The following is a 27,564-nucleotide window of genomic DNA, read 5'->3' as shown; positions in this document are numbered from 1 at the left end:
ACAATGTCGTAGCAATGTTGTGCGTGTGTATTATTTATCTTGCTATGTTTTACAAATGATCTAGCGTAATACATTGATAAGGAAATAAACTAACTAATTTTAAAGAATATTTCTGTCGCAAAAGGAAATGCAAGTTTGTAAATAAATTTACCGCAAATAAAAGAAATTTACCGTAGACTTTAATTTCATCTTTTCTATATTAGAGTGATTTCCGAACCTTTTTTAAAGCTTGCATAGATTGTTTAATTCTTTTATGAATCAAATATCGAGTTTGAATTTGTCCCGGTTTACACAGTGTTGTCAGAATGAATTGATCGGTTTTAATATTAGGATCGGGTATACATCTCGTTTTCAATCTTACTTCTGCATGTTTGTATTTAAAAAAGTAGACCTATTTTCTGCATATTTTCATGTTCGTCATTTCTGCATGTTGTTAATCTGAAGATTTGCACACAATATAGTCCACATTATAAACTTATTCTATAAGCCTTGTTTCCACACATGCTCAAGACGCATCTCTGCCAAAACATATTTTATTTTACAAAATTTCCCGTCTCGATCACTTTCCCTTTTCTTTAACTAAATGACAAAGAATGATGTAATTTTTGCTGAATGAAGTTTCATGTGCGTAATGTGCGTATTGTTATGCGTTTACTTTTCTACATTGGCTAGAGGTATAGGGGGAGGGTTGAGATCTCACAAACATGTTTAACCCCGCCGCATTTTTGCGCCTGTCCCAAGTCAGGAGCCTCTGGCCTTTGTTAGTCTTGTATTATTTTAATTTTAGTTTCTTGTGTACAATTTGGAAATTAGTATGGCGTATATTATCACTGAACTAGTATATATTTGTTTTGGGGCCAGTTGAAGGACGCCTCCGGGTGCGGGAATTTCTCGCTACATTGAAGACCTGTTGGTGACCTTCTGCTGTTGTTTTTTTCTATGGTCGGGTTGTTGTCTCTTTGGCACATTCCCCATTTCCATTCTCAATTTTATCAGTAACATAAGAAAATATTTGTTTGTTCCATGCATTATTTGTTAAACATTCACATACAAAGATTTAAATTGATTGATTGATTGTTGGTTGCTGTGGCAACGTCCAGTGGCAAATATTTCATGCATGTTCCGGACAAGAACAAGTTAACAATAAATACAATAGGAAGTTTTGTTCATAACAGAGGCAATCTTGGATGATGGTCTTGAAAATTTGGAGTGCCACTGGAAAATGAGAATATATTGGATAGGGACAAATTATAGTTGTTGCAATGGTTCTTAACGGGCATAGAGCGTGGCACTGTCTTCACACGAGGCATCGGATTTAACGTCCCCATTCTGTCCGGACGTGACTGCGATCTTCATACATCCCACACAGCCAAACGGACGCCCCACTTCGGCAAGTGTTTTACTGCCGGTCAGGAGAAGACCAAGTGACAACAACTACAACTACCCGCCTGTGGTTAAATGAAGTCGATGTAAGCAATAGCTATAAACAACCATACTGTTTTCAACAATTAAAGGCCACAAAATACTCCGACATGAAAAATGCGAAAAATTTCAAACGAGAAAATCAACGGCCTTATTCATAAAAAAAATAGTTACGAAAAAACAAAATACCATGTTGTGAAGTGACAGACTTGAACCAAAGTGAATAACAACCAGTAAACCATTAGTCAAATAATACAATACTTTGGAGTTTAAAATAATTTACATTCAACGATTTTTATCGGATATTTTTTTTTTATGGGGGGGGGGGGGGTTCAACGTTGATAATAAAAAAAGAAATATCCGATAAAAAACGTTGAATGTAAATGATATGAAAATCCAAATTCTTATATTAATGGACTAGTACACCACAGGCTTCTCAATTCTTGTATTATCATGAACTATAGGTGAAAGCAGAGCTGACCGAGTGAGAGATCTTCCGGGATAATCATTGAGGTCGTTTCAGCATTAAATTGCAGTTACAAGTGTCACAAAACTTTCCTGACCTCTTTTCTTTAACCGTAATAATATATTCTACTCATTCATAATCTTGAATCGAGACTTAAATTTAGTTTACTGAGTATTTTTGGGGGCCTAATTTGTTTATTTTCCGTCTTTGTTCTTCCGACTTGTAAGTGTTGCACTAGTGGTCAAATTATATTCTTTTGGTATCGTATTATTTTTTAAAAGGGATATAAATCATGTCCTAAAATTTTCATTTGCACAAAATACGGACATGTCAACGTTTTTTTAATCTAATAATTAATTTCACATGTCATTCATTAATTATTCGTACCCTAAAACTCTATGTTGAGTACTATGTGTTTTCGTTCAAAACTACGGCTTTTAAACCGATATTGTTGGGTCAATTCAGGTTTCATTTTAATTAATTTGATATCAATATAAGTAGAATTGTCACATGTTTATTTGTTTATAATTCTGTTGTGAGGCGTTTTTACAATCTGTTGATATCATTTTAATATAAGTTTTACACGAAATGCCTTCCATGTCCCACGTGTCTAAAACAAAAACAGTCAACTGGTATTAAAGTCAAGCTGCACGAAACAATAGAATGCTTTTGATTTCTAACTTGAGTAATTCAGATAATTTCTCATGATTAGGTTTTAAGACAGAACAGGCGTGATTGTTGGATTCATGATAGACCGCACGAAGTAGTTTCTCTTTCGTGTGTCCTTTCTTGGAGTAAGGGAGATAACTTGCGTAACTTACGTCGAACGTTATCAATCCCGTATTCCGCTAGGGGCGTGCAATTACGTACACTTCGCCTTTTATCATACTGTAAAAATATAATTAGTTATTTACTCCAAGTATATGATAAAAAGTTTTATGATTTGTTTTGTGATTAACAAGATAGATAGACTTATAATATCTTAATCTTAAGCTTCCTACGGTCGGTCTTTCATTTCAATTTTTTTTTAAATACCGATGACAAAGAAATCTGATAGAGGAAAAAATATTACCTCAAATAGATATGGTATTTGATTTTTTTTAAAACTTTTTTCAAGGAGTTGTATAAGTCTCACTATACAACTCCTTGCTTTTTTGTATTAAATTATTATAGACAAATCAATCTTACATGTATCATTTTAAAGTAAAATAACTATTCAGGATGAACAGTAGATCATTATAAAATTTTGAAATTTCAGTGTTGCTATAAAGAATGCAAGATGAAAGCAGAAGAGCAAATACATAAACTTGGAGAATCACTGGCTGAAACAATGTGCTTTACTTTTAAATCGGTATGTTCAGCATAAACGTGTTCTTTAATCTTCTAACAGTTAGTTGTAGCATTATATGATAAGACTTATTTGGGGTAAACTTGCACAGGGGTGCATGTACTATTCTTAATATGTATTTACATAAAGATAAAATTAGGAAAGTAAACTGGAAATATGTCCCCATAAAAGGTAAAAAACACAAAATACTGAACTCAGAGGAAAATTACAAATGATAAAACACATCAAACGAATGAAGAACAACTGTCATATACCTGACTTGGTACAGGCATTTTCAAATGTAGACAATGGTGGATGGAACCTGGTTTTATAGCGCCAAACCTCTCACTCGTAAACTAAACAGTCATTATAGTAAAAACTGTCAAAATAGGTGTACAGCAGTCAACACCGTGTCACAATCTCAATTAGAACAAACACAAACACATATTTACCACAGAAGCACAAAAAGCATATATCAAATTTAACAACCACATTCATCAAAGAGACAACAGCACGACAAAAGAACAGAAAACAAGGCCACAAATGGTGAGAAAATCCCACAACCGGAGGCGGGTTTCAACTGGACCCGTAACAAAAATGAGTATTAGATAATAGACAATAGACGTCAGCCTAAACTCTGTAACAAAAAATATACCGAAATTATAAAAACAATACAATGCATACACTAACTAGAGGTTCCTGACTTGGGACAGGCGCAATTGTAAAATCTATTGTTAATTTTCGCTACAATTGATTATGACTTTTGTCTATTACTGAAAGTAAATACTGAATATTTGCTGCAAATGTAAGGTTCACAAGAAGAGTTTATGTAAACCCAAGCAACAAAATAAATAACGTTTCAAAATTATCACATATAAAGGAGTCGGCTGTTTGATTGAATGAGGAAAAGTCTTTGAGATAAAAATTAAGACAAAATATCAGAATACAGTGGTAATTCATGAATGAACAAATTATAAAAACAAAGAGATAGGTTTAAGTGAGAAAAAAAAGACATATACGATTAAAATATGGGGTGAAATTTAACTGACATGATAATCTTTATTAGATTTTAAAAAAGCCTAAATCACTGTGCATCCGTATTGCATAGTGGTTTAACTTTTTTGATAGGTAAGAGTTATATAGTTTCAAATCTCCACACAGAAAGACGAAATTGCCAGTTTACCGGTATGTAAAGAAGCATTGGTACTAAGAAGAGCAAAATCTGAAGAATTTGCCAAGGTTTTGTTTCAAAATCAGGTAAATAACAATATTTGTCCATGTTTTTGTTGCTAATAAAAATCCTTTATATCTATATGCATTCCAGCATTATATCTTTTTTTTTCCAGCATTATATCTCTATATCCACCCTTTATTTGTTCAAAAATAAAATCCTTATTCAATGAAATAGAATATATATATACACTAATTCTTATTTGAAGTAGTAAAAGAAGCATTATCTGAAAAAAAAACCAAAAGGAAAAATAAACAAAGGCGAAACCAAAACCAACAAATGGTTTAAACATAATGTACAGCAAAATTGATGTCTTAAATGATTTTAAGAAAGGTGTACAAATACTGGTAAAGAAAAATCTTACCCGATGAAGAACAATTTAAGAAAACTATTCTTTTGATTCAGCTTATTATTTAAATTAACATGTTATCCATTTCATGCTTCCGGAAAGATTTTCTGGATATACCTTTACCATGATATCTCAAAGTTTAAAAAACTTAACAGTTGAAGAACAATAAACCGAAAAGGACATAAAAATGCATTGAATATCAACCTTGCCTAAGGGATTTGAAACCTACGTTTTTTTTAATCATTTCAAAAATTATACTCGGAAAACTTAAGAAGGGATGTGTGGTTGTCATCCCCTTGTTTACATTTTGTAATGTATTATTATATTATTTATTTTATGTATTATTCTATCCTGAATGTGGTTTTATTTTATTGTGTTCCTTTCAAGTCAGAAATAAGGCAGTGGTTATCAAATAGTCCGTTTCTACGTATGTTGGCGTTTGTTTTTGTAGTTTTGTAGCAGTTTAGTGTTTCTGTTGTTCTATAGTTTTTATCTTATTGGTGATGTGTTTCCATCAGTTTAGTTTGTACCCCGGATTTTCTTTCGCTTTATCCATTTATGACTATTGAACAGCGGTATACTACTGGGTTGCCTTTTTGAGGGGTTATAAATCATGTCAGTACCGAAGAAGTTATTACTGAGCGAATGATATCCTCGGAGACTGATAGTCTACGAGTACAGGTATCAACCCATATAAGTTTTTAAACAACACGTTATATATTCTATGTGTCTTAAGTGCTTTTTGTATTTTTTTTTATCAGGAACTCTCAAATCCAAATGTTTTAAAGCCAAGGAAGTATAAGAATCGTTAAATGTTGGACTTTCTGAATGGCATCAAACCTGAAGTCGAATCTCTATCTAGATGGATTTGCATAGTCTTTATTTCTTTGATGGAATTTTTGTTTGTTTGAGCAACAAGAAGCTCCAAACATTAAGTTTATTGAAAGTTGAAACAAAAATTATGTTTAGAAATAAAAAAAAATATGTAGCAGGATTGCCATTGAGACAACCATCCACCAAAATATTAATTTTAAAATCATTATTTCAGGGGCTTTGTAAGAATATTGTTGCAGACTGGGATTACATCAACAAAAATGAAAATGTGATGCAGATTTTAACCCAATCAACGTTCTTCGAAAAGTGCGTCTATCTTTGTTGGTGTATGGTGATTCAAGACCCTGTTATGTTTTTAGATGACGATCCAGTTCCTTTCTCGCCAATTGATAAAAATACATACAAAGAATTTGTAAAGAGTGGAGATAGTGTTGCTTATGTTGTATGGCCAGCATTGTTTTTACACAATGGTGGACCTTTACTTTACAAAGGTGTGGTTCAAGCCTACTGGAAGAAAGATGAAGATGACAACATGGAAGGCACACGTGTTTAATGTTGAAGGTTTTTTATTTATGCAATGTGATAATGCACAACAGCAGACTGTGATAATATATTTATTGGTTTTGATTAGGGAATATATTTAAAATATTTGATTACTACTTCACATGATTATTTTGACTCCGAAGGGCAAATGTATTTAAGTTTCTTAACACAGGCTTTTCAAAATTCACAGAGCAAAGTAAGAAAGTTGTTAAAAACCCCATTGGACTTTGTTTTTCTGTTTAGGGTTTCATGAACTGTTATTTATCTTTTCATTGTATTTCATTTTAACCTTTATCACATGACGTTTATCATCCAACAATCAATCAATCAAGCATTTAATCATTATGGCAATATTGTAGGGAGTTTTTTACTTATAGTTTTGAAGGACCTATTGATATTTCTCTCTCTTGTAAGATCTATCTTTTATAATCCGTAGAAGTCTGCACATATCTGCCGATTCCAGTTTTGATTAATCTCAAGTTATTAAGCTGGCTAAAAGTTAATAAGTACATAACATGGTGGCAACAAAACTTACAAGTGCTCATATGAACCGTGATACTGGAAATTTTGGTGAAGATTGGGCTCATTTTGGAAAATGGCCTTGGTGATAAATAAATTCAATAATAAAAAAATAAAAGAAATTGATCGATCGTACCTCTGACTTTATAAATTCCTTGTCTATTCATTGACAATATGGCTTACATTATAAACATATTCGTTTATTGCAATATGTAATTAAATCTCTTAATTCACTCTGCATATTTTATTGCATTGCTTCATTTTTTATTGTTATCATATCTAACTGCAAACATATGGATTAAACTGAGCAGAAAAAAAAACAAAAAGAAAGAAAAGAAAAAAAAGACTAATTGATGATAGACAGGATAAAGACTGAATGATTTCTTTACAGAAAATTCTTTTTCCAGAAATTAATGATTAAAATCAATATTTTATTTCATAGAAATATTCTCCAACAGTTATGATGACCTAAATATGTCTTAAAGCAAAAAATAATACAACAAAAAACAACTAACAAAAGGACAACAGACAAAAAACACTGATTCAAGAGTAATCACAGTTTAAAGCAAATAATAACTAATGAATAAGACATCCGACTAATGGAATTTTGGTATTTTATCGATACTGGTTAAGTTGATCAGCCAAACTATTCTACGTGTATGATGAAATGTCATCTCACCCCTATAAAACATATTTTTTTTTATCATAGTTAGTTCAAAATTGTGTTTATTTTTTATTGAAGTAATCTTTTAATTAGTTATAGCCGTATACAAATCTGCAATGATTTGTTAATTAGTTTCACCAACCAGGGACCTAATTATAGAAGCAGTCTTAGGACAAGGATATTTCCTAAAACAATCTTATGAAATTTCGTTGTGCTGAAGTATGTTAATTGTACATGTCACAACTTAGAATACATCCTTATCATAAGTTTAGGAGACCAATTTGGTCTTATTATAGTCGAAAGACAGTCTTAGCTTTTCTTTAAGATATATATTTTATTGTGTTTAATTGTATCTCAAACCGTCATTATATCACTTTTTGTTGCAAATTTGGGAGATTTATTTAATAGTCATGTGTTTGCTTTTCCCCATTTTCAGATCTAGAGTAGTATACTATTCGGAATCTGTAAAGTTTGGATTACTTGTTTTGCTCATATTCTCTCGTTTATTTGTTTGTTAGTTCACAAAAGTTTACCTGTATATTTTTTTATACATGAAAGGGGCACGATATTTTCTTTGTAATGTTTAAAACTGATTCTTTGAGTTCAACTCACTTAAAAATATTTTATTTTTTCTACCGATGATATTTCTACTGTCGTTTTTATAGAAAACATAGTTATAATGTTTGTTTTGTGTCAATGATTTCATAACAGTTTGAATGTACAAGCAAGATTTAATTCCTGTTTATTATCATTAGAACAGTGCTACATGTATTTTCTTCTTAATATAATAATCATTTGTAAAATGTAATGCCTTTTTATTTTTGAAATATACTTCTATGCAAACACTTGTGATGGCGATTAGAAAATCTTTGTGTAGAACAGTCTCAATGTCATGATGTCATTAGATATGGCGTAGGTTATATCTTAAGACACCTTTGTCCCAATTAATATAATTTGGCTACGTTGGATATGTAGAAACCGACCTTATGCAAATGAAAATAATTACGTATGTTAACCTATTTGTTGTTTTAAAAATCATTAAAGGAAGTCTGTAACTGTTTGAATAATTAATTTCTATAAGGTACTAAATCTGATTATTAACATGCTCAACATAAGATATACCAAGGAAATATGAAGATTATAGAAGTCATTTGATATGAAATTGAGCCTAAAAAATTGATATTTAGCAAGCACATTATCAATTTAATTTTGAAGTCCTTTAATTGATACTGAGAAGGCATGGAATAATCGTAATCAGTAATCGTAATCAGCTGTAATCGATTAGATTTTGCAACGTAATCTTATGTAATTAATAATAAACAATCATCATGCAATTTCGGATTACAAGTAATCGTAATGTAATCGAGTACAGTCTAAAAAACAGGTGTTATTATGATTACTTTTAGATTATTTAACTATTACATTCATATGATTACTTGTTGATTACAAATTTTGTATATGAAAAAAGTATTTGATAGACAATATAAAAAGAAGAAGATGTGTAGCATGAATGAAAAATTATCAAACTAGTATTCACTATAATAAATCATTATTCAATGTGATTAATCACATCATCTATATAACATAACTGTATAACAAGTTTAGTTCAACCAAGTAAGGTATGAACAATGATGAAGAGTGAAGATGTCACATTGTTGGATTCATGTTGTAAATCGTTTACTTGAGGAATTTATCTTTCTAAATGTTTCATTGTGAGATTGAGTTCTTATAATACAAGAATATGCATAAAATGCATTTTGCGTTTTTGGTGAAACACTCCTAAAATTTTGGTATAAATTCATAGAAATTCAATAGCATAACAGATTTAGTTCTAATTTGACATTGATGTGATTTAGAACCAAATTTTATTATTCTTACATTTAAAAAAAAATTGATTTCCATAATTGTTTTGATATGTGCTTTCTGACTGTCTCAAGTATTGCAATTTTTCAAACAAATATAAACTACTAATAATTTTTTTGATATTGCAATTAAGACAATTAAAATTTAATACCCAAGTTCACCTTTTGTTTGTCAAAAAAATGGAAGAAGTTATTAACACCTGTGAAAACATACATTTTTATATGCATCTGTCATTTATATCCCCACAGACACTAAAACTATACTTAACTGATTTTTTCATGTATTTGATCAGTTTTTGTTTGTTAATTAGGCACTTAGCTAATTGTTTTAGAAAAACAATGTTATATATTTTATTTTACACAGAAAAAGACACTTGTCTATGATATCAAACACTATCCATGTAACACTGCTCCTAGTTTTCATAATAAGATGAATGAATTAAGGAAATTAAAACAAATCACAAAAATTAGCTCTATCATAATTATACAAAGTTTATAAGAAAGTCTTTAATATTACAATATACAATGTGATCATAAGTAATCTATAGTAATCATGATTACTTTAAAGAAAAGTATTATAATGTAACCAGCTATATATACGTATACATTTGAATTAAGGTGTAATTGTAATGTAATCGATAAAATAAAATTAGCAAAGTAATTGTAATTTAATCGATTACATTTTAAAGTACTTGACCCCATCCCTGATATATACCGATTACTGTTGATCTACACTTTTCTTATAGATTCAGTTTGATAAAATTACATATTAACCTGAAATAAAAGAATCTTATTCAAGTGCTGACTTATTGATTTTTTTTAATTATTATTGCAATATTACTTTGATATTCTTCCTATACATTGTTTTTATTGTTGTATCTTTTAGGACTTTAGGACTTTATAATTTTGATTATTTTTAATTTAGATCTGATAAAGTAAAGTATTTGCCTTCAAGGAAAAGTGGATTAATTTTTGCACAATGAATAATAACGAATTAACAGTATGCAGATAATCAAAGGATAAACCATTCGGGGAAATATGCTGATAAAAGACCCCGTTTGCCAACTTGTTTAAATAATGAATTTCAGGTTGTGTAAAATAATATTGTCAATTTAACAGAATGCTAAATAGACTATATTGTGGTGATTAAAATTCATTTGTTTTTCGCATCCTTTATGATTTTCGAATTGCAGATATCCAAAATGCTATTAGATAATAAAAATTAATTTTGAGAAATTTAGTTTGATATCACTGTCTTAGTTCCGTATCGAGTCGTCTTTAAGCATCACACGTTATATCGGATCTATGATCAGAGGAAAAATCTGAAAATAAGATTCATCATCAACGAAGATTATTTAATCAAATAGTAAAACTTTGATGCAATTAAGTAAGATTTTATTTTTTGTTTGATTATGATCACTTACTATGTATTCCACAACCAAACTTATATATTACAGTTTGTATAATGATTGATAAAATCAAAGACGTTGGGATTCAAATTCGTTTTAGATTAACACACTTTAGTTGCAATGATACTGGCAAAGTATAACTAATATAAAACAAAGGTTGCGTCTTGTTCAATTAATTATATAATTATATACAGTAGAAAATAATAATAAATCAATTTGAATTTATGTTTTTGTATTTATCATAATTAGAACACTTCTTGTAATATAACCATCAGCAGATGTATTATAAGACAACTATCATATAAAAAATGACGTGTATAGTATGTACAGAAATATAGTTCACGGTACCGTCTGCAGTAATATAAAACATATGACAGACAGCCACCTACGACAACAACCTAATTACAGGCTCCTGAATGTAGACAGACACTACAGGAATGTGGCGGGGACATCTTATTGTGAGTGGGCAATTCGCAATTTTCCTCGAACAGAGTAAAATCAGTTAGAAATGGCTTATCATCAGTTTGGCACAAAACACAACAATACTAAAATAAAGACAAAAGTAGCAGAATATCACTCATATAAGGTTCATTGTTACTTTAAGCAAGTAACATGGCCAATTACACCTACTGAATAAAATGTGTTCTTACAGACAAAAGAATCAATAATGGCATATCAAACAAATAGAGTGTAAAGACGTCATCGTAATCATACGGTGCTTATACAACGGATTTAGTAGAAAGAATTATATATAGCTAATAGATCCTGCAGAATTTTGTAAATTTCAAGATAGGTATAATTGTGCAAAAAATTGAATTCCAAAAATACTGAACACCGAGGAAAATTCAAAACGCAAAGACTCTAATCAAATGGCAAAATCAAAAACTCCTACACATTATAAAAGTTTGACAACAACTGTCATATAACTGACTTGGTACAGATATTTTTTTAAAGTAAAAAACGGTAGATTAAGTCTGGTTTTAAAGCTAGCTAAAGCTATTACTTGTACGAAAGAGGGACGAAAGATATTAGAGGGACAATCAAACTCATAAATCGAAAATAAACTGACAACGTCATGGCTAAAAATGAAAAAGACAAACAGAAAAATAATAATACACATGACACAACATAGAAAACTAAAGAATAAGCAACACGAACCCCACCGAAAACAAGGGGTGATCTCAGGTGCTCCGGTAGGGTAAGCAGATCCTGCTCCACATGTGACACCCATCGTGTTGCTTATGTGATAACAAATCCGGTAAATAGTCTAATACAGTAGGTCACATTCATGAAATGAAAGGGGATTGTATTTACGACGTAAGAAATATATCCGATATCATTTGTAAAACGGTTATTTCATAACGGTCAACCAACTCGTGATGGCGTCCGTACAATTTACGAAGGTATGATTTCAACTTCACCATTTGGAACTCTTGGTTTAATAGCTTCCTTGTGAGCAGCAATCCTCTGTTTGAATTGTGCAAAATTGTTATTTCGGGGCCATTTATAGATAACTATGATGTATGCATAATATGATTTCCAATATGAAAGCCAAAAATGCGAAAATTTGTCAAATCAAGGCAACAGTAGTTCACCAATGTTCAAATCTCATACATAGATTCAAAGAGGACAAACGTTATACAGAAAAAAAAATGAAAGCGCTCCAAAATGATCGGGGCCGATTTTGTTTGCAATATGATCTAATGTTTGAAAACTAGAACATTTGATTTTTTGACAGTTTTTATGGAAATTCACCTTTTAAATATATTTTACAGTAGTAGTCTCAATATGTTGTTGATACATGTATCTACAAATCGTCATTTAAGGGTCAATACTCAATGCAAGATAAAACTTTATGATCTACATGTATCATAGTATTTTTTGTGTGGATCTTGTATTGCTTATTGCTGATAAATTTTGTAAAACAAAAAGCATAATCTGATATAATTCCGAAACCGAGGAATTAATTCATTGTAAGAACAAGGATTATTACTGAATAATATATTGAATTAAAAAAGGACACTTCTAATTCTATATTTACATATGATCACATGATACTAAAAATGACATATTTGTCGTCTACTTCCTTTATCATGTTTATCTTACTACGTTGAATGTAATAATTCTGATCTTTTACTTTTTGTTCGTACTTATGAGTATGAAGTGCATATTCTGTGGAGGTGTGGGTAAATATGAACAATGTGAAAAATGTTTATTCAAGGGATGCCAGAAATGTAGTGTTTCTCACAGGGATTCCTGTATTTTATTAATGAAAGATAAGTATCATTTTTGTAAAGATCACAATAAACATGTGAATAAATACTGTTTCGATTGTTTTCATCTTACATGTGAAAAGTGTGTTGTTGGCAACCATTTGAACCACAATATATTACCAATATGTGAGGCTGTCCATAACATCCGTGGTAATATTCAAAATTCCATAGAAGAACTGGAAGTAAGGATAGACCAAGAGCAGAGTGCCATCAATAATGGTCAAAATAAGCAAACTGAATATAAGCTACTGGTAAAGCAGATAGACACGGAAGAACAAAAAATCCAAGAATGTGTTACAAAAAGAAAGGCAACATTACTGCATAACATGGAAAGATTGCAAATGACAGTAGACGATAGATGCGCGGCTTCTAAAGACATATTGTCTTCAATGAAGGAAGCAAGGACTAATTTACAATCGGTCAAACATGAAAAAATTGCAGTTTTATTTTTATCCAGATGGTCCAATCCAAGATCTATTATCGAAAAACAAGGACTCCTACAGAAAGAAAGACAATCAGATGACAATGCGAGTGTAATTGGATCAGACATAACACATCAGTTACTAGATCCATTTATAAGGTATAGTAGCAATAATCAAGATAGCAAGTAAGAAAACCTATCTCATTTCTCACTGAATCTTAAAATAAATAATGAATTTCGAGTTAAAAAATTTGTAAATCAGTCGACTAATCTAATACCCGAATATTGTGACTAAATGTCTGAGTCCCTCGTAAGAAGCATAGAATCAATCCACTTGTTATTCTCGAGAAAAAAGAAGGGATGCCAAATATCCGAGACTTTCAGAAACAACAAAAAGGTCCTTGACAGAATGTCAAATTTCATCGCATATCGAAATTTACCAGAGAAAGTTGGTAGTTAAGTTTTATGCAATTTGAAAATTTTAACCACAAGGAAAATTAACAGTGAAAACTATCAATTCAAACATGAAAATGGTGATTTAACAAACATTTTCCTAAATAATGAAAGATCAATCAACGTTTTTTAACTGTTAATGGTCTTTGTGTGCAAATGGCTAATCACGACAATTGCTATGGCATTTTCAAATACTAGTAATGACATCAATGTCGAAACCGTTGCATGAAAGGTGATGTTTGGATACATTTTTAGCAATAGACATTTACTATATTCACACATCCGGTGCCGCTGCTTTATGTGTTTATGCGATTTTCTCAGTTTTGTTTGTTTCCTCGATTTGTATATTCTTAATCAATGTACGAGATTTAAACATAGGTAAACCAAAATTTATAATTCAATTCAAAATGCTATTTTGTTTTGAAGGGAAAATCAGCAGGCGATTTTTCACCTGCAGGATCTTCTACAAAGATTACCCTTGTCAATTGAGCAGATAAATAATCAAGTGTCACCTGTTGATCTAGTAAAATTACCTCGTACGAATGACCGGGATATTGATTCTACTACGGACAAAGTTGAACTTCTGTGGAACTTTGCTATAAAACTTAAAAATGAATTGTAAGTGTATGATTAAGTCAAAGGAAAGAGGGACGAAAGATACCTACCAAAGGGACAGTCAAACTCATAAATCTAAAACAAACTGACAACGCCATGGCTAAAAATGAAAAACACAAACAGAAATACAATAGTACACATGACACAACATAGAAAACTAAAGAATAAACAACACTATCTGAACCCCACCAAAAACTAGGGGTGATCTCAGGTGCTCCGGAAGGGTAAGCAGATCCTGCTCCACATGTGGCACCCGTCGTGTTGCTTATGTGATTACAAACAGTTACATACAAAATGTAATAAAACCAATTAGTTCCTGTTTGTTTATTTTGTTTATTGTTTGCACACCAGCACACTGGCTTCATTTTGCAATGATAATATAAAACTGATACGCAAAATTTGCAAAACTTATTTCCTATACCCTCATTTTATTTGAGCCTCTTACTACAAAGAGCTGTGAAATGTATCAATGTTGTGCACTAGAATAAAAACTGTTCTTTCAAACGAACAATCTGCATTTCATCTCAACCTTAACTTTTACAGAATAAAGGCTAATCATGATTTAAAACATAAGATTGATTCAGTCGTAAAATGGACAACTGAAGAGACACAAGATAGGGAAAAGGAAAGAAAAGAGCATGTAAAGGCATTAAATGATAAAGACAAAATTATGTGAGTGAATATTTTTTACCTTAGATTATCAGTACACAATTTATCATGTTTAGTCTAGCGTACACTCAGTTAAAAGGATAAGTATATGCTTCCCCTTCACTACCCCTCCCCATCCCAAAAAGGAGAACAAAAACATCAAGGTCTATGTCGAGCTCTGATGATTGATAAGAATCTCACAACCCAAAGATATATCACCATAACCAAGGTCACTTTGATATTAGATATGGTCTATGATTGGAGTATATTGTGAAAAAAAAACGAGCTATATTGCTTTCTAAATCCAGATACAAAGTTTGTGTGCAAAGAAAATTTTGGCATTACGAATTATTTTTCATGTCCAGTTCTACCGTCGTTTCGTCATGCTAATGTTAAAAAAAGTGAATCGCAAACAGAAATTTGGAAATAGGACATAAATGAACAACTGTTCTATACAATAATAGAATTCATAAATGCAATGCAGTAAATACTCGTTGTTCATTGTGATCTTCCAAAAAGATAACAAAGAAAAATTGCTACCAAACATTGGTAACAAGGCACTACAATGATTATTTTGTTGGGGAATTATGGCCTAAATCTGCCTTCAAATTTTGAAAATTAATGTTTGTTCATTAGTATTTGAATTATATAAAAAGCTATCTTCGTCTTTAACGTTTTACCAATTATATATCTAGTTAATAAAGATATTAAGATAAATAAATCAAAATCAAAATCGAGCTAGCTTTGTCTTAAAAGTATTTTTAACCAACGTCATGACACACAATCCCCTTTTTGTATTCACCAGACGTATATGATTCACAGTTTTCTCGGGCTCAATCTAGTACATTCCATCTTTAACCCGGTGTTCCGGAAATATATATTAAAAAAATAAAAATAAATAGTTACAATAGCGGATAAAAAAGGACAATTACAAATTGTCAAATTAATCCTTCTGTACTTTTGACAAAGTGTTTTTGATAAAATACAAAGAAATATATTTTAGTTATGTCGTATTTCAAGATAAACAATAACAAAACATAATGCGGTAATAACTCGCAATTTTTATACGTTATTGATAAAAAGACAAGTGTTGTTAATGGAAGATATAATGTAAACTACATAAAAATATATAAAAGTTAGATTTTTCTAGTCAGAGATATGAAGTGTTGGCCAAAGTTAAAGATGATGACAAACGAGGTTTTGTAAGTTGGCCAAGCGGTTCCAAAACCTCAAAATTGCAGCAACAAATATTTGACCTTCAAAAAATCATGGCGCAAAACAACGAGCAATACAAGAAAGTATGCATGGAAAGAGATGACCTTAGAAACAGGTAAATATTGAAAGTTTTTGTTTGTACTAACCTGTAATGCATATAAGTGACTTTTCAAGAAAACAATAATGTTTCAGACAATTAACGTCACATTCATGTTGGATATAACAACACACTCACTAATAAGAGAAAAATGTTGTGCAAAATTTAAAAAAACAATATAAACAAGGTAAGAACCGATTTTGGCCTCAAATTTCAGGTTCATCTGACGAAAGATGTTGACCACTTTTTGAACACTTAAGTGTCTATTTCATTTGATTCAATTAATTTATTTGAAAGATTTCTTAAAAAACGCTCCGATTCAAGCTCAAATATGAAAAATTTACCAAATATGCCGAAAAATGTCACTTTTAAGATGGTTTTTGTCAAAAATGAAAGTGGCCGCATCCGTGTTCATCCTCAACCTTTATATATGTTATGTATTATCATCAAATACAACTAACATTTAAATATTTTGGATGAACACGAATGCGGCCACTTTCGTTTTACACGGAAACCGTCTAAAACTTAATCAAAATGCTAGAATTGTTAAGATTTCAGGAAATTAGCATGACTTAATGGTGCTAGTACCCGATATATGTACATCGTATTGTAAAAAACAGCCCATATTTATGTAGCAGAAACATTCTACTGTCCAATAAATAACTAAAAGTATACATTTTAACAATTTTGTAAAGCTGCTATATTTTGGGGCCAAAAAGGGGTCTTACTGGACCTACTCCTTTCAAAATGAAACTACTACTGAAAAGCTGGTTTATTATTTCATATTTTAATTTCGCTTTCTTACACATGTATATATGATGTTATGATTGTTTACAGTTGATTATTAAAATTGCAGGATGAAAAGTGTTCAGCGGATCTCCCATTTAGAAAATCAAATCGATCAACTACGAGGTTTGGGTACAGAAAAAGACGATATAATCAAATCTATTATCAATGAAAAAGAGGAATTACAAACACGGTAACAAAATATCGTAGATGATATTGTGTATATAAAATTACAATAGATATGAATGAAAATATTACAACGCTCCATTATAAACCAAATTCGTAGAGCTTAACAACTGTTACAGTAGGTCAGTGTACTTCAATAATGAGAAAATCAAAAACTGAATAGTCAGCAAACCCGACAAATGTAACACATTTCGAAAAAGAAAACTGAAGAACTAATTTGTGTACAAAAGAATAAAAAAAAAATGATATTCAGCACCAAACGACAAAATATAGTTAAAAAGTTAGCACAATAAAACAAGTTTATTGCAATATTTATACAAAGATAGCACGATTATTATTTAGTACGCCAGACGCCGTTTCGTCTACATACGACTCATCAGTGACACTCAGATCAAAATAGGTATAAAGCCAAAGAAGTACAAAGATAAAGAGCATTGAGGATCCAAAATTCCTAAATATTGTGCCAAATAATAATATCTGAGTGTTAGTTTACTTATTTTAATCTCATGGACATTTTTTTTTAATATAACCATAAGGTTTGTTTATTTCATAATCTGATAAATATGTATGCCAGTAAAAAAGCTAGATACTAAAGGTCGGGTTGTTGTCTCTTTGGCACATTCCCCATTTCCATTCTCAATTTTATTTAAACCGAACCCAAGATCTTCCCATTTGTAAGTAAGTTACGATTTTAAGGCTAAAAAAGTAATTAAATATTTAAATTGGAATTTCCGCATCATCGTTTTTTTATTGATATTTAGATTAAGTAGTATAGCCGGAGAAAAATTAACGAAAGGAAATCCATCAATAACTGACCTCGGTGACCCAAACCGTCCAATGAAAATAAGTGAAAATTACGGCGAGCTGTATGACAACGAATGGACAGATTGCATGGAATGTACTGATGTAATTAAACTCCAGTTTGAAGCTTTAGAGCACTCTGAGCTTGAAGAAATAATTATACGTCATTTGTACAGACTGTTGTTGGTAAGTAATTCCACGTCGTTAGTTATTGATTGCATTTTACCAAGGCATATTTATTGTATATCAGACATTTATTCATATTAAACAGAAGTAATAAATGACAACTGCTAGACAAAACAAACAGCCCAAATCTGTAATGACTAAAATATGTTTTATGCTAATGAGACTACTTAAACTATACACCAAAGTTTAAATGAAGTGGATGTACGCAATTATAGGCAACCGTACTTCATTCAACAACGAGAAAGCCTCATATATTATGGTCGTCTATAAGGATTGTGTTATGGTCCACCAAATTTCTATAACTGATAAATATTGATAATAAGGTCAATTTAAACATTACTCTTTGTCATGGGTTCTTGTTTTTAAGTGCTGCTACAAAGAATGCAGGATGATATCAGAAAATCAAATCAGGACCATACAGAAGTCTATTGAAGAAAACTTGTTTCTTGATACAGAATCGGTATGTTTATATGATCAAAGATACCAAAAAAGTAAAATCACAAAACACTCAACTCCGGAGAAAATTAAAAAAGGAAAATCCCTAATCAAATATGCATAAAAAAAAACACAAAAAGATACATGTAGTTCCTTTCAATTTGTTTACCTGTTTCAGTGTATGGTCGATCTAAGAAAAGAATAACAAGATAATAGAAGAATTAGAATATGAATAAATCTTCACCTCGTGACTGCACAACACTAATAATTAACGCATGCACAACGCACATTCATGTATAAGTGTTTTATTCTGTCACTTGTTTAGTATGTTTCTGTATTTAGATTCTTAAATTAGTTATCCTTAAAAAGGGGGTATACTGTTTTACCTCTGTCTGTGCATCAATCCGACAGTTTATCCGTTCCATGCATATTTTCGTCGCATTTTTCTCGTGAAATTTTTGTCAAGGATTTCTGAAATTTGATTTCAGGGTTAATATAAGTAAGTTATATCATGTGATGCGTTTTCAGATTCATTACTCAACAACTTTCTATTTACCAAACATGCATATTTTCGTCGCATTTTTCTCGTGAAATTTTTGTCAAGGATTTCTGAAATTTGATTTCAGGGTTAATATAAGTAAGTTATATCATGTGATGCGTTTTCAGATTCATTACTCAACAACTTTCTGTTTACCAAACATTTGTATCATTTTACACATGATAGTCAAGTTGCAAATTTCCCTCCCATTTTCTCTGTAACTACAATACAAGGATTTCTGAAATTTGGTTTCGGGGTTTATAAAGGTCAGCTATACTGCATGTACTGTGTGATGCATTTTCAGATTCATCCATCAAAAACTTCCTGCTTACCGAACACTTAAATCATTAAAATTGAGAATGGAAATGGGGAATGTGACAAAGAGACAACAACCCGACCATAGAAAAAAACAACAGCAGAAGGTCACCAACAGGTCTTCAATGTAGCGAGAAATTCCCACACCCGGAAGCGTCCTTCAACTGGCCCCTAAACAAATATATACTAGTTCAGTGATAATTGTACATATGATAGGCAATTTAAAACTTTCGTCACATTTTTTTCAGGTAATGCTAATCAAGGACTTCTGAAACGGGCTTTCAGATCATTCACTCACCATCCGCCTGTTTACTGAAATATTTTGGCGGGGATATTATCAGTGAGCAGTAGCTCACAAATTTACTTGTTGTTTTTCTTTTCTGCAGGAAAAGGACGGATTAAATGTACCTGGATGCAAAGAAGTTCTGCTTTTCAGAAAACAGAATGGAGAGGAATTTGCACAGCAATTGATATCGAAACAGGTAAGGGATATGTTTGATCACTCAAACACATACTATTCAATCAGTTAAATCACTCAAATTGCTTTAAAAAAGTGTCTCGAGTCTGTCGTTACACGGCCTAATATGCATGGGTTGACTTGGTACCGAAGTAAATGCTACAGTAAATGCAAGAAGACAGAAAAATACTTTGATTTGATGACATTCAACAAAAGTCAAAACTAAAAGTGTCTCTTACTTGAAATTGGTTCAACCTAAATGCGTTCACAATATAATGGTCATGAAAAATGTGAGAAAAGGTCACATATGATAATGTAATTCATCGATTTTGACTATATATTCTATACGGGATAAACATATTGCAAATTAATTTTCCTTAACATTTTGCTTTTTTAAAATGTATGTTTAATATTTATGAAAATAATAATATTTCTTTTCGGTTTCAGAAACTATGTGGAAATGTTATGAAGGAATGGGAATACTGCAACAAAAGTGATATATTAATGCAACACCTATTAAAAACAGCATTCTTTGACAAATGTGTCCACCTATGTTGGTTTATGTGTATTCAAGAGCCAATGATGTTTTTACACCAACAATTTCTACCGGGGGAAACATTTGACAAGAATGAATACAAAGAGTTTGTCAAAAGTGGTAATAAAGTTGGATATATTGTATGGCCAGCACTCTTTTTACACGAAAATGGACCCTTACTCTATAAAGGAGTTGTGCAAGCCTACATTTAACATTGTTTTCAAATAACTTGTATTAAATTAAACTATTCAAAAAGCATTAGAATAAAATTAATACTTGAATTGAAATCTAATAATATACATTTTTAATTAATATTGTCAAGAAATTCTAATCCGAAATTATTATTGTAGAAATTAAAAAAAATATGACTAATTATAAAATTGTATTCTAAAAGAAAGCTCATCATTATTAAAAAATCCAAAGCAATCAATGATTTTAGGCACCTGATGATGAAAAAAGTAAGGCCACATCATAGCAAAAACACGTCTGTTACAATTTCAAGGAAAACTCCAAAACATGAGATACAAAAACAAATTGAAATCGAAACAACAAAACCCCGAGCTTTAATTCAGCACAACCTGCTAGAATTGTCGAAAAAATACCATCAATAGATATAGGAAGATGTGGTATGAGTGCCAAAGAGACAACTCTCGATCCAAGTAACAATTTATAAAAGTAAACCATTATAGATCAAGGTACGGTCTTCAACACGAAGCATTAGCTCACACTGACCAGCAAGCTTTAAAGGGCCCCAAAAGTAACTAGTGTAAAACCAATTAAACGGGAAAATACGGTCTAATCTAACAACAAGAAACAATAAACACTTATAAACCACATGAACAGACTATTAAGTTTGTTTTAAAAGATATAGTTGAACTCTTTATCTTGACAGTTTGAAAACAATTAATTGCTGAAAATCAGCGAATGATTGAATAATTGACTAATTGATTAATTGGTTGAGTGTTGCTTGCTTAAATGAAATCATCATATATTCAGGATTAAAGTTTTTTATACGCCAGACGCGCGTTTCGTCTACAAAAGACTCATCAGTGACGCTCGAATCCAAAAAGTTGAAAAGGCCAAATAAAGTTCGATGTAGAAGTTCATTGAGGACCAAAATTTTCCTAAAAGTTTTGCCAAATACAGCTAAGGTAATCTATTACTGAGGTAGAAAATCCTAAGTATTTCAAAATTTCAATAGTTTTGTAAAATATGACCATATCAATGATAATTCATGTCAGCACAAAAGTGCTGACTACTGGGCTGGTGATCGCAGTGTCTATTTCTATGTGTTCTTGTCTATTGATTTGATCTGTTAATACAATTTGTTATTGAATGTTTACTTAATAATGGTTATATCTCGTTTCTATATTCTATATATCGCCGTTCTCCAATTATACTGTATAACTAACAACAAAATTATTTGTATTTACATGTGTACATAATTCTATTTGGCAGCATTTTGTTCATTTTTCTTTTTCTGTTTTTTATAGTGTGTTTTTTTTATGTTGTGATATTACACTATTGTTTCAGATAAGGGCGGACGTTGATACTTATTAAAACTTTGAAACTGCGGCGTTTGTTTGGACTCGTGCTAAGTCAGGAATCTGTTATTCAGAAGTTGTCATTTGTTCATGTGGTTCGTACGTGTTTATCGTTTTTTTATATATATATATATATTAGACCGTTGGTTTCCCCGTTTTGCACATGTCATTTGTGGGGCTCCGTGTTGAAGACCGTACTTTAATCTATAATGGTTTACTTTTTTCAAATTGTGACTTGGATGAGAGAGTTGTCTCATGGGCATAATACCACATCTTCTTATATCTATGTACCGATTAAGAAAAGAGGAGTTGGTGATTCAAATTCTTTAACATTGTATAAACTTTTGGAAGTTAATGTTTTATGACATTCCATCTGTTTTTAATTCGAGAGCCATTGTTGAATCTAAGATAACGTAGATAGAACGCGTCAGTTCGAAGTTTTGTTTGGCGAGACCTTCTTAAATCCTTGTTACATTTTATTGAAACTTTTTTGGAATCTCGTCAATATACTGTCATTGTTTGCCTCATTGCCTTAAAGTAAATAGTTTATATATTATAATAGAATTATTCAAAGATAAACTCAGATTTACATAAATGAAATTGATAATGGAAATAAGGAATTTGTCAAAGAGACAACAACCCGACCAAAGAACAGAAAACAGCCGAAGGTCACCAACGGATATTCAGCACAGTCAAAAAATCCCGCACTCATAGATTTTGCATCCTCTGAAATTCAGAATGCATCAACAATGCTATTTGAAAAAGCTTTAAGTGTATAAAACAAAGGAAATGACTAACAATAGCTTACCAACTGGGTTTTAAATGATGCATTCAAAGGAGTTGAAGATTTATGAAATGAAATTGCAGGGCAAAATTTAATTATGACAGCAACAACGTTTTGATCATAATCCATTTTTAATTCCAACATATATTTCATTTCACTACTTAACTGTACAAGTAACATGTGTTTTTCTTATAATAGATAAAAAAAGGTGGCATGACTGCCAATAAGACCGGTATCCAACTGCTTATTAAATAAGCGTTAAAACCAGGTTTAATCCACTGTTTTAGACATAAGAAAATGCCTATAACAAGTCAAGAATATGATATTTGTTATCCATTCATTTGATGTGTTTGAGCTTTTCACATTGTCATTTGATTAGGGACTTTTCCGTTTTGAATTTTTCTCGGAGTTCAGTATTTTTATTATTTGATTTTTTTCTATTAAATCTCATCGTACGGCATTCAACAATAAACAACATTCATACCGAATAGAAAGCCGTGAATGATCCCTAGATGACAATTCAAACGAGAAAACTTATATGACATACAGCAGCAAATATGCCTAGTCGCCACAAAAAATGCAAGATGCTTCAACACATGTTTTTATCTACCCTCTGTAAAAATAAAGTGTTTTATATTCTTTTATTATTAATTTTTCTACAATAAACAACGTGAATTCTAGGGACTATGTTACTTAATAAATAATTTGCCCTATACTTTACTCTTTACTTTATATACAGGAATATATAACAAAAGATAATGAAATTGACAGACAGTTGTCATTTAGTGTACAGAATTCAGGGCTAAACAGCATCTGTAGAAAACGTCTGTTAATTCAGAAAAAAATATAAGAGACTTGTTTGAATTTATGTGAGGTAAAAAAAAGCCGATAATACGTAGACAAGACACACAAAGGATTTTTATAAAACAAAAGTCACTACAAATTTCACTCACGTTGATTAGCTGGGGATAAATTATGATAGATTTCAACTGTGCAGTGATTTGTTAGGATACATTAATACACTTTGCGTTTCCAATTTTCAGTACTTTTCTCCTTTTCTTAAAAGGCCATCTTTGTGTATTTACAAGCATTGTTGCTCACCTGTGTCTTTTTTAGGAAAATTATTACCGTTTGTCTCATAGTGCTTGGGATTGATAACCTGTGGTATGTACAATATAAGATTTATTTATCTATACCATATTCGACACATTCATTTTCTCTTAAATCCGTCGGAACATTAACATCATTTCTCTGCGACCCAAAAACATGACATGTACCTATATATGTTTTTCTCTGAAATTGTGCAAGATGTATAATTACGCAACCATGCTTAGTTTATTGGGACTATACGTGCGATTTATAGTAGGGGAAGAGTATCAAGCTTTCTGTGTTTCACAATGCCCAGGTAAAGACCATATGAGGGGTCTGTATTAAAGAGAAACTTTTTCTCATCCTTAATGTAAAGGTTATGTAGACGTTAAAAATATAACTAACAATGATACGCAATACACACATTTCACACAATTCACACAATACACACAATTCTAACGACATCTGTTAATTGCTGTTGTTTTGCTAGATGTACTACAATGAAGTAAACTTCGCATATCCTTTTGTACATATTTAAGGATATCGTATGGCCGGTAAACCAATTTAGCTCAAAGTACAATATGAATGATCGAATCTACATTGTAACAGCAAACTTCTTTCATAGATATCTTTCTTTCTTATCATATCATATATGTATTCAAATCCTTAGATTATTCATACACTTGTTTATCAGCATTATGACAGTAAATAATGTACAGATTATGTACATCTATTTTCGTAAAGATAAATACAACAGTTATCGAAGAATATAGTTTTCGGCTAATTACAAGTAAGTCATAATATGTATACAGATAGACAATATGTATATTTATAATTTAAACATCACATGATCAACTGTCCTGCAAACACATTATGTGTGATATAATTATAGATATTTAATGTATAAATTGAAAAAGAACAAAAATATCACTATCAAATACAGTTGACAGTTTGCATACACAATGTTGTCTATATAATTTTCAGTTTATCCAGTTTTATTCTAGTTTTTACTGATATGGTTGGTTTATCTTCTGAGCTCTGTTATTTGGTGATGGGCGGGCCTGTTTTTAAATATCCAGTTTAAGAACAACTAAATTTCAGTATATAAAATCTAGTATCAGTTAAAAAAAATTATGAAGGTAAAATATTGATTAAATATTGCCAATACAAATATTTTGTAATTGATTTAAAGGTAAAATGACGATACGCTTATATTCTAAGTAGATCCACTTTACATCTACACAAACACTGAGTATCAGCTCCATCAGTAGTAAGGTACCAATAAAGCGTAAAGACAGGAAAAAATAAGCAAACAAGGTTAGAATTCCTTTGATTTGAACCATGTCTACAGTTTTGATGAGATTACACTTATGAAATGATATTCTGATATATAATGCTTCAATTGTTAATGCCACCAAGTAGCAAGCTCAGACTAAATTGTGTGTTATGTTCCAAACTGTGCACTTGCACTCGTCCAATTTAAAGGTCGATCATCTACGTCGCCCCGTTGGTCAGATATTACTTTTTCAGTAGTCTTTTCCAGAAAAATGTTAGATTATGGTAGTGTGAATTCATATGAACTAAAATTCGCTATCAAAAAGTTATTTTTTAAAGAATCTCAGTAACAAAAGTCAAGACAAGTCTACGACAACTTGCTCTTGTTGAAATATTTATAATTCGGCAAATGTTTCCCAATAGTTATCAAAGGTACAAGGATTATAATTTAGTACGCCAGACGCGCGTTTCGTCTACATAAGACTCATCAGTGACGCTCATATCAAAATATTTATAAAACCAAACAAGTACAAAGTTGAAGAGCATTGATGATCCAAAATTCCAAAAAGTTGTGCCAAATACGGCTAAGGTAATCTATGCCTGGGATAAGAACTGTATGACAACTGGCTAAACTTATAATATCTATAAGTCGTCATTTTCAAATAAATTATGCTATTAGTCCAAATAAATAATTACACATATAATAGTAACAATACAATTTGCTTGAGTTGTTCATTACTTTTAATATTCTGTTGTTCTATTGATTACATTACATCTCTTGTATATCCGAGTTCATGTATAATATGCGATACCATGTAAGGTTCAATCAATAAATTAACATTCAATTTGGATGTTGGCATTTGTATCACGAAGTTTTCAAAGTGCTATGATATCAAAATAGTCAAATCGCAAAATAAAAGTGATGTGTCATTTTGTACATATACCAATGGGAAACGTCGATCAATTCAACATGTTTTATTGTTACATTGAAGGTATTAAACATGGATATTTTGTTTGAAATAAAACCATGAATTTTGCAAAAAACAGAAAATGTTAGTACACAAATTTTCGCTATAAAAACTTTTGATAAATACCACTCACTTGTTTGTCTGTGATTTGCTAGCGTTCATCATTTGCCAAAAGTCCTAAACAACCTTTACAATGTAAACAGAGACAGTTGAGTGTGTATGAGTTGACTACTCTGTCCTGAAAAAGTTTTGAGCAAACATAGTTGATACATTATCTCGCTTCAGACCTATAATTTCTATATATGAACTACAAGCTGATTTTATAAAATACCAAATTCACAATTTACTAAAAAATGTAAAAATGAAATATATGGGTCACGCGCAATACCATTACATTGAGTCCCTTTGTAACTTTGTTCATATTGACACATTTGTATTAGTAGTAATTGACGCGGACTTAACATTCGAAAACCAAATACACAACTGATCATACAATAGTTTTAAAGTCCTATAAAACTTTAATAAAAGAAAGAACATTTTTAATACTTGAATGTAATAGATTTACTCTAAAGGAGGTGAACTTGAACATTATTATTCAAAGAGAAAACCCGTAATACTTTGAAAATACTTATAAATGTACCGATTTTAAAATATTGACTTCACAGACACTAAATCACTGATATCGTTTCATATGACTTTAAGTGGACTAAATTCAGAAAGTACATTAAATGATGCCCAATGGCTAGCAGATACATTTGTCCTTTAAAATACAAATGGTACATAAGGATTTTTATGGTACTATGTTGATGAATTTATCGATGTTCAGAAACTAAACTGACAGCGCTTCATCCCTGCAATTGCTTATATTTTTGCGATTGTAAAAACAAGCAGGCGTAATGGTGAGATAATATGTTTTAGTAGAATCCTAAATGATACCTTTATTCATACACATGTTTAAGGAAAATCCTTACTAGCTGTATGTTATAATCCTCTCTATGTCGTCGTAGGATTAGGGTACAAGGGGAAAAGTTGTGGCGTTTCTTTTATAAATTTTTCATGCATTAAGATTTGAAACAACAAAAGTAAACGCAGTCCGTAAGGGACATGATATTTGGGATTAAGTGAAATTTTCATAAACACACGTAGCCAATTTCGACACAGCATCTTCAGTCATGGTTCATTGACCTTGAATGTTTCGCACAGTTTAAAATGTCAATTGCTGATCAATAAGTATTTCCATTTTCTTGCAATGCATTACTTTTCTTAATGTATTGGTACACAATCGTTTCTTGTATATTGTGTTGCAGAATATGTGTG

General features: G+C 31.1%; 3 protein-coding genes and 1 long non-coding RNA gene across 5 annotated transcripts in view; 3 read left to right on the top strand and 1 right to left on the bottom strand.

Annotated features, from left to right (window-relative positions):
- LOC139485477 (uncharacterized) overlaps positions 1–10,015 on the top strand; it is a 75,556-nt gene extending 65,541 nt beyond the window's left edge. Inside the window, exon 2 of the long non-coding RNA XR_011655335.1 lies at positions 9,836–10,015. This is a non-coding gene — a long non-coding RNA (uncharacterized lncRNA). The remainder of the gene's footprint in view (positions 1–9,835) is intronic.
- The window catches only part of LOC139486641 (myosin heavy chain, clone 203-like), a 32,403-nt gene extending 22,388 nt beyond the window's left edge, over positions 1–10,015 (top strand). The window contains exons 12-14 of the mRNA XM_071271567.1: positions 3,147–3,239; positions 4,377–4,472; positions 5,844–10,015. Coding sequence (XP_071127668.1) covers positions 3,147–3,239; positions 4,377–4,472; positions 5,844–6,182 — 528 coding nt within the window. The 3' untranslated portion in view covers positions 6,183–10,015. The remainder of the gene's footprint in view (positions 1–3,146; positions 3,240–4,376; positions 4,473–5,843) is intronic.
- Positions 1–27,564, bottom strand: part of LOC139486786 (ragulator complex protein LAMTOR1-like) — a 513,831-nt gene that overhangs the window by 177,463 nt on the left and 308,804 nt on the right. The gene's annotated exons all lie outside the window — the stretch shown is intronic.
- Positions 12,671–20,912, top strand: LOC139485474 (uncharacterized protein MCAP_0864-like). Its single transcript, XM_071269987.1, has 9 exons — positions 12,671–13,479; positions 14,200–14,391; positions 14,932–15,060; positions 16,187–16,366; positions 17,205–17,327; positions 18,082–18,307; positions 18,675–18,767; positions 19,982–20,077; positions 20,500–20,912. The coding sequence occupies exons 1-9, from the start codon at positions 12,779–12,781 to the stop codon at positions 20,797–20,799; spliced, it is 2,040 nt and encodes a 679-aa protein (XP_071126088.1). The 5' UTR covers positions 12,671–12,778; the 3' UTR covers positions 20,800–20,912.

Source organism: Mytilus edulis, chromosome 8, assembly GCF_963676685.1.
Source record: "Mytilus edulis chromosome 8, xbMytEdul2.2, whole genome shotgun sequence".
Taxonomy (NCBI): Eukaryota; Metazoa; Mollusca; class Bivalvia; order Mytilida; family Mytilidae; genus Mytilus; species Mytilus edulis.
The sequence above is the reverse complement of the archived record's forward strand: the minus strand, read 5'-3'. Positions and strand labels throughout refer to the sequence as shown.

Excerpts from the sequence above, each read along its gene's own strand:
- LOC139485474 (XM_071269987.1), top strand. The coding sequence starts at position 12,779 with ATGAGTATGAAGTGCATATTCTGTGGAGGTGTGGGTAAATATGAACAA. Across the intron at positions 14,392-14,931 it reads ATAAAACTTAAAAATGAATT|AATAAAGGCTAATCATGATT; the intron begins GTAAGTGTATGA and ends TAACTTTTACAG. Across the intron at positions 18,308-18,674 it reads ATTTGTACAGACTGTTGTTG|TGCTGCTACAAAGAATGCAG; the intron begins GTAAGTAATTCC and ends CTTGTTTTTAAG.